The 16,660-nt window shown below is 38.0% G+C and overlaps 1 protein-coding gene across 1 annotated transcript in view; it reads left to right on the top strand.

Annotated features, from left to right (window-relative positions):
* copb1 (COPI coat complex subunit beta 1) overlaps window positions 1-15,793 on the top strand; it is a 44,818-nt gene extending 29,025 nt beyond the window's left edge. Inside the window, exons 15-22 of the mRNA XM_048545775.2 lie at window positions 1,686-1,913; window positions 5,001-5,180; window positions 7,480-7,624; window positions 9,724-9,843; window positions 10,141-10,286; window positions 10,394-10,483; window positions 15,133-15,288; window positions 15,466-15,793. Coding sequence (XP_048401732.1) covers window positions 1,686-1,913; window positions 5,001-5,180; window positions 7,480-7,624; window positions 9,724-9,843; window positions 10,141-10,286; window positions 10,394-10,483; window positions 15,133-15,288; window positions 15,466-15,525 — 1,125 coding nt within the window. The 3' untranslated portion in view covers window positions 15,526-15,793. The remainder of the gene's footprint in view (window positions 1-1,685; window positions 1,914-5,000; window positions 5,181-7,479; window positions 7,625-9,723; window positions 9,844-10,140; window positions 10,287-10,393; window positions 10,484-15,132; window positions 15,289-15,465) is intronic.
* The last annotated feature ends 867 nt before the right edge of the window (window positions 15,794-16,660 follow it).

The raw sequence follows: 16,660 nt of genomic DNA, 5'->3' as shown, positions 1-16,660 counted from the left end.
ACATCAACAGATTTTATAAACTCTTGAGTGTTCTCACGAGAAGATGGAGGGGAAATTTGATAGAGGCACAGAAAAGTCATGAGGTATCTGTACAAGGAAGGTTTCGAGAAATCATTACCATTGGCAGACTAGTCAAGTCCCAGGGGGGCACTGATTTAAAGTGAAGGGCAAAAAAAAATCAGAAGGAAATATTTTTAGGGCAGTGGCAAAGGGATGACAGAAAGAAACTTAGCTGAGTTATACTTGCAGAAAGCTACTACAGATATAACTGGTTAAATGACCTCCTTCTGGACTGAACTACTTCCATGATTCTATTTAAAGAGTGGTTAGAATATTGAACTCATAAGAGCAATTGAGGTGAAACGCATTGATTAATTTAAAGGAAACTAGGTAAGCAAATGAGAGAAAAGAGGGGAATGGTATGACGTTCAGGTTAGGTGAAGCAGGGTGAGAGGAAATTTGTGGCATAAATGTAATGTTACAACCTAGTTGGGTATGCTACTCCTGGGTTGCCACAAATATTAATATAATTAAAGTATGCAGAGTGCCTGATTTACCTGACTGTTGGAATCACGTTTATACTTAGCAGGTTCCTGTACCTAAATACTCTTTATTACAAATAAATACATGCTAAACACAAGCAACTGCAGGCAATTAGTTAAATATCTAATTCCCGTATGAAACCCTTGGTAACCTTAAATAAGCATACATAAACAAATTATTTGTTTTATGGCTGGAGGGAGAAAACTGGGAAATGTAGTTCCAACGGCCTAATGCTTCATTGAAGTTCCTTTTGGTTCTTTTTTTTTTCAGCACTTTTTGTTCTTTCACTTCTTCACAGGACACGAGTGATCAGTAAGTCATAGAGATCTACAGCACAGAAAAATGCCCTCTGGTCCACAAAGTCTAGATTGGATGAGCTGGACCATTGTAATGGAGTGCAAGGGTGATTAGGAGTCATTCATATGTCTTACAAATAGAGTTTCAACATTCCTTTTTGTACAAGGTGAAACAGAGGCTGACTGGAATTTTGTAATTATTTTGTGTCAATTTATCCTTAAAGGGATGTGAAATTCCCTGAAGAGTTGTGAATTTCCATATTTAATCAGGTATTCACTTGAGACTTAGGACAGTCTGAAACTCCAGTGCAAAGGTCTTATGATTTGCAGTAGCCATTTTAGGAGTCTTTGAGTCCTGTTTTAAAATATACAAACATTAAAATATGAGTAGGAGACAAAGATCTCAAAAAGATACAGATCAGTTAAGTGTTAGGGCAAGAAGTTGGTGGTGGATGGAGTATCATATTGTGAATAGTGTGCACTCTGATACTTCTGTGTGTGACCTATTCATTGAAGTGAACATGCTTCGGATCTTTTCTTTAGTTATGCATGAAGTTGTTTGTGGGGGACAATTTATGCATAGTTTACACAGCAACTCCTGGTTTGAGAGGAAACAATTTTCACGAAGTGTTGTGAACCTTTGAAATCCTGTACCCAGGAGGGCTGTGACACTCAGTTCTTAAGTACGTAAGACTGAAATTGTTTGATTCTTCATGAGGTATTAAAAAATGGGAATAGGGTGGAAAAGTGAAATTAATGTAGAAGATCTTATTAAATGGCAGTGCAGCTTCATAGGCAATGTGGTCTACATCGTCTATTTCTTACGTTTTTCTGTTTTCTTTTCAGAGTTTTGCTGCAGAAGCCATGCTGATCATGGCCAGCATTTTACACCTTGGTAAATCATCACTCCCAAAGAAATCAATTACAGATGATGATGTGGACCGTATCTCATTATGTCTTAAAGTCCTTTCAGAGTGTTCCCCGCTGATGAACAACATCTTTAACAAAGAATGCAGAAAATCTCTCTCTCAAATGCTATCAGCAAAACTGGAAGAGGAAAAGCTTTCTCAAAAGGTAATTGTCTAAAAGTGTACTATATGTTACATTCATTATTGTGCTGAACGTTGGGACATTGTAACATTTCTGCTACTAAGTGTCCAGTGAATATATTTTTTGAAGAGATACACTAAACTATTTTCAAATAACTTCAACAGCGGTATGATTTGACAATACCAGGTATGCATGCCAGTGTAATATCGCGGAATTTTAAAATCTCAAGTCTGAGGAATGAATGCAATCATATCAAATTTCCATCTGTTCTGTGACTCAGCAGTCTGAATAAAGGATGTTTATGTAATGATGCTGACATTCCATGGTGAAAAGGACCTTCCACTTTGGGAAATTGCACAAATAAATAGTGTCAGACCATTTCTCCTTGCTGTAGATAGGCCTACTCCTCCCAGTTTTTGTGGAATGCTGTTTAAGAAGGTCAGCTTCAGAGTCTAAGGGTGATACTCTAGTAGCTGTTAAAATGTTAAGCTCTGCAGCATTTTTAAGAATCATTACATATGTGAGTAAATACCTTTGCCTCACACGTGATGAATAAGTAGCAGCGGGATGCTTTGAAGTGGTTATCGGCAAATAACCCTATGTGTGCTGAAAGGTTTTCATTAGAAACCTAAATTCTCCTTGAGCTGTATTTGTAAAAATGTTTGCTAAAACATGACCTTCTTAGGGGCCAAACTTCAACAAAGCATTAAAAACCAAAAGAACTGCAGATGCTGTAAATCAGGAGCAAAAACAAAGTTGTTGGAAAAGCTCAGCAGGTCTGGCAGCATCTGTGGAGGAGAAAACAGAGTTAACGTTTCGGCTCCGGTGACTCTTCCTCAGAACCTGAGTAAGACAAAAGGTTATTCCCGTTGTAAAGAAATTGACACTAATAATGTTGATCATCAGATTGCAAGCCCTTGTAGATACTATTTGGTGATAAACTTGCAACCAGGCTGTTATAAGTGTATTGAGAGCATGAGTGATAATATCTACACTGATGTCACATGCCAGAGTTCCAGAGAAATTTCCGAACTGACCAGAGGTTGGGACCTCAACATGTTTTTGGAGCTTTATTTGACATTATACCAAGTTATGTGTCTCTTGTAACAAGTGTATAGCATCTGTCCAGACTCAACTTCCAAGTTAACTCAACAGTTATTATTAATTGCTTTGCTGTGTTGAAGTTACAATATACTACAGTGGCTTGTTGGGTAGTTGACTTTGTCTTGCCTTCCACTTTGTTTTACCTTTCTTAGCATGTTTTGAACCTTTCTTTTAGATATGCTAACATAGCCAAAAGCTTTTTTTCCATTTAAAATAATGCAGATTTTGTGGTCAAATTTGAATTTTTTTGAGGAACTCATTCATTCATTCTCTGTTCTTGAAATAGCAATGTCATTCTACAGGCAAAACCAGTATCAAGTTCAAGGGTCTAAATATGCACTCGGACAAATCTTTCTTTTTAGTGGTTGAGTATAAGACATCCAGCTCATCTGCTACATAATTGTTCATACATTCTTCTGGTATCTCCTAACCTGATTGTTTCAATGTACTGCTGGCTGTCATCCAACTTTTAGAAAACTTGGGCTGCTTGGATCCTGACCTGCACCAAGTCTAATTCACTTCTCTGTAGTCACTGAGCTGATTTTTAATGAATCTGTTCTGTCATGTAATTACCTCCCAGGGCAGAGCCAGAAGATCTGGTTTCCAGAGGTAGGGTCACTACCATGGCGCAGGAACTCTGTACTCACTGAGTTGCACTGACCTTGCTCCACCAGTCCCTCAGATTCAAATCTCTCCCTTTTGCCTCAAATATTTTTGTAGTAATGTCTCATTTTCACAATGCTTTTTAATCTTTGTGTTCTTCCAGTTTTGGTTTCTTACACACCCTGAGTTTGATTTAGCAACCAGTGATGGCCTTCAGCCACTTAAGCCTTATTCCCCATGCAATACCCCCCCCCCCCCCCCCGTTTAAAGCAGTTTCTAATAATGAGTTTTTATTTTTGAACAGTTTTCATAAAGGGAATCTTAGTACTACCTACTTCTAAGCCTTAAGGGACTGAATGGACTTTTCCTATTCTTATTCCCGAATAATTTCTTGTATCTTCTAATGAGACATGTTCCTGACTTTTGCTTGGGCTGTTTGCCTGCAGCTGTACTGCTTATCCTGGCAGTACTTCCAAGCAAAGATTTTGGTTTGCAGCCTTTCTATGGCCCTGCCATAAACAGCCGGCAAAACTTTGTATGCACTATGCTGAGCAACAATCCTGAACTCTGGGCTGTTCCTGATACCACATCCCCAGTACACCCCTGACCCTCTTCATGTTGCTGCTAACTGTCTGGATTTTGCTAGTGTTGAGAAGGAAGCTTAGACCTGGTAACTCCTTTACGTTTTGTACTCTCCAATGCCAAGAGAACAAGCAGCATGTGTCTTACAGAATGAGTATCTGGAGTCAGTCACGTCTAATTATATTGCCAGTGAGAAATGTAACAACCCACCCTTGCGATGGATCATCTTGGGGGAATTTTTAGTTTTCAATTGCTGTGCCATTTTCACGGAACATAATACACATGCTAAACAAAGGGTCAGGCAATCTTCTCTGAATTTTCTCTAATCTCTTCCTCTTTTGAAACGCTTCGTAAACGCTCCTTCTCCTGTCCTAAAATTTCCTTTGTTTAAGTATGTTTCATATTTTATTTGATAAGTACCATGGGATGTTTTACTACATTAAAGGTACTGTAAACATGTCACTTTTTACTAGCTTGCATATGCTAGTTATTATAATCTGTTGATCAATGCAGAATTAATTTTGGAAACTTTTGGAAATAATTTCTTCTACATTCTTTGCTCTGTGTTTTCTTTGCACACCAAAGAAGCTGGTTAAATATAGCCCTTCAGACATTGTGAAAACTGGCAGAGTTCTGATTTTCACATTGAGTTTAGCGTACTGTGATTGACACTTTAGGATTTTTGACATGTGCTGGCAGCTCATTTCTTAAAGAACTGGGGCGCCTCTCAGTCACTTTATTCCTGCAAAAATGCCTGCTTGCTGTTTAAATTTATTTTGAGTACTTACCACTTAAATTTTTTTCTCTCTACTTGCCATTTAGAAGCAATCCGAAAAAAGGAATGTGTTGGTACAGGCAGACGATCCCATTTCCTTTATGCAGCTGATGCCCAAGAATGAGATGACGTCTAAGGAGGACCAGTTTCAGCTCAGCTTATTGGCTGCGATGGGTAACACACAACGGAAAGAAGCATCTGATCCTTTGACATCCAAGCTCAGCAAGGTACTGTGAAAGTGCATGTCTATTCATGATCGTTAAGCAAAAATTTGTGTGAACCTTAACTACAACCTATGCATGATGCCAGATGTTTCCCCTGGTGCTGAGATGTATTATGTGAATATGCATTAGTAATCTTTGCATAAACAGAGGTTGTATCCTGCTAATAGTTTTTTGTTGTAGATATGAGCATTTTTACTAGTTCTTTCTCCTGATCTTTTTATGAACACTTGAAACTGGAACAGATCTGAGTTGAAACGCCTTAGATTGCCATTTAAGGTTAAGCATTGATGTCTTTGTGTACTGCAACACAGATTTCTGTGTGACATTCCAACAGACCTTATCCACATAATGACTTGCTTAATATCGCACAGCCATCTGAAGAAGCTTTGTCTCCTCTACCGAGAGGGATTGCCCAGTTGATCAAAATATGGATACCTTTATAAAAGTTGTTTGTTTTATCTTGATGGTAGAGGGGTGCCGAAGGGCTCATATTTTCTGATGGATAGAATGTTCACCTAAAATAGTTTAACTTGAGGAGCCATAATTTATAGCTTCAGGCAAACTGATGGTGTTCAGTGGCGAGCAATGTAACCCACCCTTAACGTGTTATCTTCTGAGAACGAATGATGTCTAACTTTGCTTTGGCTTGTCCTTCTGTTTATTTTGGGAAGTGATATGTTGCTGAAAATATGAGCTGACAACAGTCCAGTGAGGGAAGCCAGGCATCAGGGATGGAATTGGACATGGTTTGTATCTGTTACCTCCCTAACCAGTCAGATGGATAGAACAAGGTCGAAAAAGGAAGTGTACAGTGAGTGAATTCAATGCCAAATCAAGGTGGTAACTTTTAAGACTAGATTAAGAGAGAGCAATTAAATATTGAATGAAATAGAACATTAAGACAAATACATCTTTTTAAATCTACAATAATTAGAACCTGAAGAGTTGAGAATCTGGTTTTGTAATAGTTCATTTTCAGTGCCAGAGGGGGTGACTGAAATTATTGTCAGGGTACTTCAGTAGGAAATGACTTGATTGAGCTCGATGTAGCTAGCCAATTTTAGTCTAACACACAGCTTCATGTTGGTCATTGTATTTAAATGACAAAACGGTATGCTTGATGCTTTTTTCATGAAGTTAACATTGGAACACATCAGGGCAACATTTTTTATGGTATGTTCTGACTGATATCTGCCCGTGTTTGATAGCCCTACAATATTTTTCATAAATAACAAAGAGCACAATTAGCCTTGCTATTATTACGGTAGTAAGCTGTAGTCTGTCGTAAGTAACTAGTCTATATCAGTTTTCAAAAGATTTGACAATGTTATTATTTGGTTGGGCAGTTACTTGGACTCTGCAGCTTTTTTTTATACTACAGGTGTATGTATCACATTGCAAAATGTAAGTTGACCTTTAATGCCTCAAGATCATCCCAAAATGTGTGTCAACTTCTATATAGAATATAGGTTGAATTGCTGGTGTAGGAGTAGGTGGTCATCATTTTGAATTGCGAGTAACCAATTCTCAATAATTCAAATTACACTGAGATTTGATTTGCTGTGCAAATTGATTCTGCAAGGTCTCTTTAGATTCAAGTTCATTGTCTTCTGCAACTGACATTGTTCCTGCTGTACAGTGCTGGAAACTGATAATTTTTGCCTGAAAGCTTTTTGTGTCTTGAGTTATTTTAGTTTGCTTCAATTAGTTTCATTCCACAAAGTGCTACACCAATCATCTGATCTGAAGACTTCTGGACTGATTGTTTGCTTTGGCTCACTTAAATTGGTTTTGCTCTTTTATTTGGAGGGCCCATTTCTGTTCATTGTTGCCAGTACATGACTTGCTTTGTGAGAGCGGCTCTTAAACTTCCATGCATCATCCTGACCCACAACTCAAATTGACTGTTGATCCATGAGTCAGCTTATAAAGGGAATGAAACATACATTTCTGCAGTGAAGAATTAAGGGTTGGTTACCATGTTAAGTATCAGCCTAAATATGATTTTTGGTTTTACAAAGTCTGATTGTTTTATACATAGTGTTGACTTATGTGCCACGATCTACGGTACCTGATGGGTACCTAATTTCCAAATTAAATGATGATAAACAAAGATTAGGAAATAATAGTTCATTCTTTGTACATGCAATCCTATTTTAGGCAAGTCTGATCACCTTTTTACTTTGATCTTAATATACACCACATAACCACTTTGCACCAAAAGTTCTATTTTAGCAAGGCTTATTGTTGGCTCCCTTCTCGAAAGGAAAATTAGATTAATTATATTTATCCTCTCTTTCAGGTCACACAGCTCACAGGTTTCTCTGATCCAGTGTATGCCGAAGCCTATGTACATGTTAATCAATATGATATTGTACTTGATGTACTTGTGGTTAATCAAACCAGTGACACACTTCAGAACTGCACTCTGGAATTAGCCACATTGGGTATGTTTTCTTGTCAAGTCAAAAATTCTGGGCACGATTTTTCAAGGATGGTCAGATTTTTCACCCTTTCACCCAAAGAACACATGGAGACTGCATTGTTGTCAGTAACATAAGAACTGGGAGTAGGAGTAGGCTGTCCAGCCCTTTGAGCCTGCTCTGCCATTCAATAAGATCATGGCTGATCTTTTAGTGGACTCAGATCCATGCACCTGTGCTCTCACCGTATCCCTTAATTCCTTTATTGTTAAAAAAAATCTACCTTAGCTTTAAAAACATTTACCGAAGTATCGTCAACTACTTCACTGGGCAAGGAATTCCATAGATTAACAACCCTCTGGGTGATGAAGTTCCTTCTCAGTTCAGTCCTAAATCTGCTCCCTCTAATCTTGAGGCTATGCCCTCTTGTCTGAGCTTCACCTGCCAGTGGAAACATCCTCTCTACTATCTTATCTATTCCCTTCATAATTTTATATTTCTATAAGATTCCCCACTCAGTCTTCTGAATTCCAATGAATATAATCCCAATCTACTCAGTCTGTCCTCATAAGCCAACCCCCTCAACTCTGGAATCAACCTAGTGAACCTCCTCTGCAACCCCTCCAGCGCCAGCAGACCCATAGCTATATAATGCTGTGTAAACTTTTAAATGGCTGGAGACAAGACTTCCAGTTCTTACTCGGGATAAAGTCCTGCCTCAGTGAGTCAGATCGGCTGACACCTTAGCCCACAGGAGCAAGTAATACAGGACTCTTGAGGTGGGGATGGGAAGGACCGGAAGGAAGAGTGCAGGACGGGTGGGTCACTTAATGTGGAAAGCGAATGTGGGACCCCACTCCCATCCCAAACAGGGTAATCGCTTGGATTTTCATTTTGCTGACACTTTTGGCATACTGAGCTCCTTGTGGCTGGAAAATTTTGGCTGTGTGGAAGTGGCCTTAAATGATCTTTTTCTGTGCCACCGGGGAACGATAGAAACATGGCTTCTACCTACTTTTTTTTTCCCTTTTTGAGAATGGTGGAGAGGAAGGTGAGTGAGAATTGTGATGCTCCTTCCATAGTATCCATAGAATCCCTACAGTGTGGAAACAAGCCATTTGGCCAACGAGCATTCTACTCAGGCCCATCCCCTTACCCATTACTGTCTAACCCTGTATTTCCCATAGCTAATGCACTTAACCTACACATCCCTGAACACTATGGGTAACATAGCATGGCCAGTCCACCTAACTGGCACATCTTTGGACTGTGGGAGAAACCAGAGCACCCAGCAGAAATCCATGCAGACATGGAAAGAATGTGCAAACTCCACACAGACAGTCACCCAAGGTGGAATTGAACCAGGGTCCTTGGCGTTTGAGACAGCAGTGTTAACCACTGAGCCACCATGCTGCCCCAATCTTATTTAAATTTGTTTTCTCACCCTCATAAATCATTGGGTGAATGTACCAAGCATACTGTGAATGTGGAGCGTCTCAAATTAAGATCTTGGTGTTTGGTTACATTAACAGGCATGTAAGTGAGAGATTCTGAACCAAAACTAGGTTGCCTTTAGAACAACAGGAATAACAGAAAAAAGTAGGTTTTCTGCATTGCCTAAGAGGCCAAGTCGGAATGCTAGAACTGGAGTACACATGTCTTCAAGGAAAATATAAGATACTGCTTTAAAAGAGGGAAGAATGTCACTAAAGCTATACAATTTGAATATTGAGCAAAGACAGGACAAGTTCCTGATTATTTTTTAAAATTGCCTTTTCTATGTCATTAGATTGTCCTAAAATGTTTTACAACCAACTACCTTTCTTTGATGTCATACGGTCTTTTATACTGTATCAATAAATGTTTGCCATCTGAAGGAAAGCAGCTGCCAAAATGCAGAAATTCCTTGAAATGCACTGAAATATCAATCTACGTTCTGTATGGGAGGGTTCGAAAGGGCTTTAAAGTTTCAATCATTTGAGTCAAAGTATTAAGTTTTGTACTGAAAGCCATCATAAACAAATTTTATATTCTATTTTGAGCATGTTAATCATTTTATTAGGTTACTCTTTAATAAAAAAATGAGATCAGCAGGTGAATTGTGTTTGCTTTGTTTTTAATAGGTGATCTAAAACTGGTTGAGAAACCTTCACCTCTAACCTTGGCTCCGCATGATTTTGCTAACATTAAGGCCAATGTGAAAGTAGCGTCAACAGAAAATGGCATTATTTTTGGTAATATAGGTGAGTAGGAATTTTCTATTTAGCTCAAAACAATTCTTTGTAGTATTGCCAAAGATTTACAGTTCTTAATTGTTGCTGCTTACCTTAATAAAGAAATATTTGGTGCATTTTATTGAACTGGCAACATGTCTTTTTCAGCAAATGAAAAGAACAGTGTTATTCAAAATATAAATCAATGTGTCTTAATGTTCTCTGCAATAGGGAAGTGAAATTTGAACTGTTTTTGTTTGAACTTACGAAATGAATGTTTCCATTGGAAAATTAATTGACTGTTGTATCTCATATCTGGGCTTGCAGTGTATGACATATCCGGGGCTGCCAGTGATCGAAATTGTGTGGTACTGAGTGACATCCACATTGATATCATGGACTATATACAGCCTGCCGTGTGCACTGATGCAGAATTTCGTCAGATGTGGGCTGAGTTTGAGTGGGAGAACAAGGTAGAGAAATAACCTACCAAAATAATATTTTTCTTTTTATAGATTAGCATAAGTTTTTCTAAATGAATGGTTAGCTTATGTTAATTTGTCTTATTTTTCTGTTGAAGGTTACAGTTAACACAAATATTACTGACCTAAATGAATACTTGCAGCACATTCTTAAATGTACCAACATGAAGTGCTTGACTCCAGAGAAGGTGTGTACTGCTTTGATATTGAAGTTTTAATGGACATTAGTGCATGTTTTTATGAAAAAGCCTGAGCACTTCATCGTTTGTTTCTATACATTGTCGATTTCTTCCACAAGTCCGCTCTCTGTACTCGATCTTAGTTGGTCTTTGCAGCCCCGATTCTTATCCTGAATGCAATTGATAGCTATTTTTTAAAACAAAATTTTGAATATATTTGTCTTGTAAATTCCTGTGTATATAGAGCTCCAGAAGGTGCTTTGAAAGCACCACAATACACATCGTAACAAATATGAAGTACATGTGTTTGTAGTGGCATTGACACCCTTTCTAGACAAATTGTCTAAGAGAAAAAGAGCTGAATATAATAGTATCAGAGATAATGGGAACTGCAGATGTTGGAGAATCCAAGATAATAAAATGTGAGGCTAGATGAACACAGCAGGCCAAGCAGCATCTCAGGAGCGCAAAAGCTGACGTTTCGGGCCTAGACCCTCCTTCAGAGAGGGGGATGGGGTGAGGGTTCTTCTTTTCAGTCTGAAAGAATTATATGGTGTGTTCCCCAGGACTATTGCTCCTTTTTTAATGCTGAATGATAAACTGGACTTGGTATATTTTCCAAGTTTGGACGTGTCAATGAGCATGGTTATGTACTTAACCACAAGGCTGAAGCCAATTTTAAGAGTGGAAGTACAGATGACTGAAATGAGTAGATGCATGCAGATGAAATTGAATGCAACGGCATTTGGAATGATACATTTTGAAGAGAAGATGGGTAGTATAAAGTAAATAGTAAACAGTAAAAAGACCAAGAACTGTGGATTCACAAATGCAGAACTTTGACTGGATAAGTTCAAAAAGCTTTTTAAAAAAAAATTGCAGAGGATCTTTGACTTTATAAGTACAGGCAGAGTGTACAAAAGCTATGTTCTGGTTATTTTTAATAATTGGTTGGTTAAAGGCCAGTTCTGGGCACTACATTTTAAGAAGGATGTCAAAGCTTCTGAGAGGAGATTTGCCAGAGTGGTACGAGGAGCAAGGGACATGTTTTATGTAACAAGACTTAAGAAACTGGGATTGCTGTCCTTAGGGCAGGAAAGTTTGAATAGTCTTGTGTACGGTTGAGGGGTTTTGATTGTGTACATCAGTAGAAACTGATAACTAGCGGAAGGGTTTGTAACCGAAAACACAGGCACAGGTAATTGGCAAACAAGTATTGGTTATCCTTGCAATTAACCCACAACTTTTTATTTCTGTTGATCACTTGAATCTTCACAACACCCAAGTAACATTTTCTGATTGTACATCAAAAAATATAAATTGTTTTTTTAAAAAATCACTTTTGAAAGATTAAGTATTTCTGTCTAATGTTGTCCTGAATATTAATTATAACTTTGAATTTATCCCTTAATTTTAAGAAAATGGGCTCAAACTGGAGCACCTCAAATTTTGATATATTGTTGTGAAACATGCAAATATGTTTTAGTAGAATATATTTATTCCTGAATTCTAGGACTACTATTTTTATTTAGAATATGTGCTTGCAGGCTGTTGTATAACAGCCTTTCAGGAAGAGAAAAGCACAATGCAGATGTTCCACAAGAAATGGTGTTAAAGTAATCGACAATAAAGCGAAAGTCCAAATAAACTCAGTGCACAACATGCTCACCAAATGCAGAAGAGAAAACAACAAAGGCAGTAAATTGTGAATTCCGTTTGGACAACAGTAGACCATAGGTTGAAGAAAATTCATAATTGAACTTGACAGTGATTAGGCTGCAGGGAACCTTGAATACAGTGATAGTGGGAACTGCAGACGCTGGAGATCTGAGATAACAAGGTATCAAGCTGGATGAACACAGCAGCCCAAGTAGCATCAGAGCAGCAAGAAAGCTGATGTTTCAGTCTGGTCCCTTCTTCAGAAAAATTGTCATTGGTAGACAAAATTGTCATTTTCCTGAAGAAGGGTCCAGACTCTAAACGTCAGCTTTCCTGCTCCTCTGATGCTGCTTGGCCTGCTGAGTTCATCTAGCTCTGCGCCTTGTTATCTTGAATACAGTATTCATTTTGGTAACTGTAACACAGGTTGATACTTGCACTGTAGAGTTGGTGCCAGGTCCTAAGGTAATATTGAATGTAAAAGCATTGAATTATGAGTAAAATCAGAAGACATTTGACATGGTTCTATTTGTGGCAAATCAAAAGAGACGATCATAAGGACAGGAAATCCTGCAATGTATAATGCAACATATGCTGCTGAAATCTCACTGTAAAAGTTTTTGACTATATGGCAAATTGCTCTGTCTCTTTTCTACGTTTAGGGTCATTTAAAGGTTATCTATGAGAACCTGAGCTATGTTGTGGAGAGTTCAGTTGGTCTGGTTCTGATATCAACCACGCTGCAAGTTGCACTGTGTAGTATGATATTTTGGGGTGTTGCTTTGTTTTTTTTTAAAATAACCCGCAAGTCATTTTCGCTTGGTATTGCATGTGCAATAATCCGTTCAAGCAGAACCAGCTAAAGGGTTGGGTTGTTTCGGTTACTTTGGGTTTCCAAGAACTGTACTGGGGATTTCGACCATTTGATCGGCTGAAGAAGATGTGGAAAGTATGGATACGTATGTCAAGGGGATGAGAAGAGAGACTTCACATAGGTAGTAAAAAACTCCCTTTGTGCAATGGATATGTTATTCAGCTATGGGTGAGTTTTTTTGTCACTTTTTTACACAACAGAACGAAGTAGTATCATTGTTGACTGGTGAGATGCAGCAAAGATCCATCTTGTATTTAAGGTTAGATAACAAAGTCTGGACAATCCAAATCAACACAAATTTTATATTTAACTGTAGTTTTGAAGCATGGTTAGCATGAAGGGACTATGCTGAAGCATGCAGCCTTCATAAATCTGAGCTAGGAACCTAAGAGCATGTCATTGTAAAGATGCCAAATAATTAATTATATTTTAGATGATCCTTCCTTGCGGTGCACTGCCACCCAATGGAATTGTTACAAAGCTGCATGGTGACGAATGGTGCGATTAACAGCAAGAATAAGAATGCAACGGTTTGAGTTTGAGGTGGTGTTACATGACAGACCTTTTATTTTTATATTAATAAATCGTGGTGTAATTTAGTTGCAGAGCAGTAGCTAAATAAGTCATGTCACGGCAGGATTTATAGTCATGTTTTGGAGATGGAATTTCATGGCTCATCAGTTTTCTCTGAAAATCAAGATTCATATGCAATCCTTGTTATGTTTGATTTTTTTTTCTTGTATCTGGCAATGGTGACAAAAATGGTGAGTAAACTACAGTACATAGGTGGGTGTAGATATTTGGTGGCAGTGACAGGGGTTGCATGTAAGATCTTGGGCATTATTGAGCTTCAGATAACCGGGCTGGCACTGCTCAGGAAAAGGAGCTAAGGTAACAGGATCTAGCAACAGAATGGGGAAACTTATTTTGAATCTCGTAATAATGTGAGACAGGTTCCTGCTGCTGGGAACAGTGATTTTAATGTTCTGGTATGGCACAAATTTCAGGCTAAGATTCAGGCTCCTGTGTGAGTGACGTTTGTCACATGTTGGGAAAAGAAGAGTGGAAGTAAAGAATGCATTGATGAGGTAACTACGAGCAGTAAGCGTGTTTGGGGGCCTGAACCAGAAATTGTTCCTTTCCCTGTCCCTTCTAGCAGGTTTTATCAAGGCAAACAGAGACTAACTTTGCAAAACAACAATTGTAGATAACAAGGGTGTACAGCCAGGTTGATTTGCTCAGCTGTGCTCCTTCACTGCAGTTTATAAAATCTTAGGTATGTACAGACACATTGAAAGCACTTCAGAGAGAACAAGTTCCGAGAAAAATTGAGCTGTTCAGAATAATAGCTTTGCTCAACTCAGGATTGCAAATTGGCAACTGAAAGTCCAACTGAGTCATGTTTGGACAAATAACCAACAGAAGTAGGTACTTTTAAAATTATTGTGACATGAAGCATATTATACATTTTGTGAATCAAAAAACTTTTAAATTATTACAGAGATAGGTCATTGAAATCTGTGATAACATGGTGAGTCAAGGAAGCCCTCTGCTAACATAAAAAACTTAAATATTGTTTACAGTTAGGATGTAAAGCAATGCATTATTTCTGCGTGACGCCTAGATTGTTTCTTTGCTTTCATATATGTATGGGGCAATCCCTTTCTGGTTAGAGTAAAATCTGCAATGAAAATTTACTTTGCGGCTTTATTGTGGATGATGAAGTGGTTCTTCATGTGCAAATCTCAAACTTCAGCTTTTTAACTACAAAATTGCACAAGTGTGAATTGCAGTTTTTCAAAAGAATTTCTCAAAATAAACAATTTTTTAAAAATGGGAAACCTTACAAAAAAGTGTTTGTCAATTCATTTTGACTAAATTTATCAGCTCAGTTTTACTTTGCTATTTAAACAAATTTCAGAAAATTATTTTTAATTGTCTGTTTCTTGCATATTTGATGAGGCCATAGCATGTTTGTGCTTCAAATGATTTATTTCTTCAGGGAGTTTTCCAGTATAAATTTGTTTCTGGAAAGAATGTTGATAGCAATGAAATAAATCAATTAGAAAACAGCTTGAATTGTGTACGACTTGACAACCTAATGTGAATGTTTTTTATATTTTAGGCTCTTTCTGGTTATTGTGGTTTTATGGCTGCCAATCTTTATGCCCGGTCTATTTTTGGAGAAGACGCACTTGCAAATGTCAGCATAGAGAAACCGGTTCATCTTGGACCAGATGCCCCTGTGACTGGTCACATACGCATTCGGGCAAAGAGTCAGGTCGGTACAACATGTACTAGAATAACTGACAGTTAACTGTAATCTATTTATATCAGACTATGTTTGTTATTGTCAGCACAAAATCTTTAAACTGCAAAAAGAGACTTTGATTACTTTAGCATCTAGCAAATGTTCTGTATTTCATCACATTTTCATTATGGTTTTATTATCTTACAGGGAATGGCTCTCAGTTTGGGTGACAAGATCAACCTGTCCCAGAAGAAAGTAAAAGCATAGTGGCTTTTTCAGACATCAATATCGGCTTAAAGTTTTATGTTAGTTTAATTCAACAATATCCTCTTGTTTATCTATAAACAAAGATCATAGATGTTGAGTATTTTGAAGAGAACTCGTAATTTTGTTGAGCTGTCCATGAAATTAAGCTTCTATTTACACATTTCAAAAGATGGTAGAGTCCTTTCCTTTTGTCTCCTTTATCTTGCTGCAGAGGTTCCTTGTTTTACACTAAAGTTTATCAATTACAATAAAGAAAAAAATTCCGCAAGTGTTCTGTGTTCATCTGTTTGAGTATGGGGATTATGTGAAGCTTATGTGTATAGAATTATGAACTAGTTTAAGATTATTTCCTTTGAATAGGACCATATGGCTACCAAAACTGCTGTTAAAAGAAAGGGATTACCTATGGAAACTCGCATCTTGTTATTAGATAGGAAAATGCAACGTTGTCTAGAAGAGACAAAATGATGTCAGGAGAAACACATGCAATAAGGGAATATCTTTCATTATGTATATAGATTGGACAACTCAAATAAACAACCGAACTGTAGAGGAGAACTTCCTGGAGTGTACATGGGTTGATTTTCTGCACCAGTACATTGAAGAACCAACTAGAGAACAGGCCACCTTAGACTGGATACTGTGTAATGAGGAAAGAATAATTTGCATCAGAGATAATGGGAACTGCAGATGTTGGAGAATCCAAGATAACAAAGTGTGGAGCTGGATGAACACAGCAGGCCAAGCAGCATCTCAGGAGCACGCCGCTTGGGGTTGAATGACTGTAATGTGGTAAATTCCTCATCAACCTTGTAGTTAACTCTGAGACTGGGGTCCTGAATCTAAATAGAGGAGTTTGCAATGGTATGAGGCATGAGTTGGTTGTGACAGATTGGGGAGCATTACTTAAAGTAGTGACAGTGGAAAGGCAGTAGTAAACATTCAAAGAGCGCATGGATGAACTGCAACAATTGTTCATTCCCCCCGCCAGCACAAATGTAAGATGAGAAGTGTGACCAATCCATAGTTGACAAGGGTTATTAGAGAGAGTTTTAGATCTGAGGATGAGACATATAAATTGGCCAGAATAAGTACATTCTTACCACGAAGACACATTTTATAGTGATGGTCTGCA

This window comes from Stegostoma tigrinum, chromosome 17 (assembly GCF_030684315.1).
Source record: "Stegostoma tigrinum isolate sSteTig4 chromosome 17, sSteTig4.hap1, whole genome shotgun sequence".
In the NCBI taxonomy this organism is placed as follows: Eukaryota; Metazoa; Chordata; class Chondrichthyes; order Orectolobiformes; family Stegostomatidae; genus Stegostoma; species Stegostoma tigrinum.
Note: the sequence above shows the minus strand (reverse complement) of the source record. Positions and strands in the feature narration are given on the sequence as shown.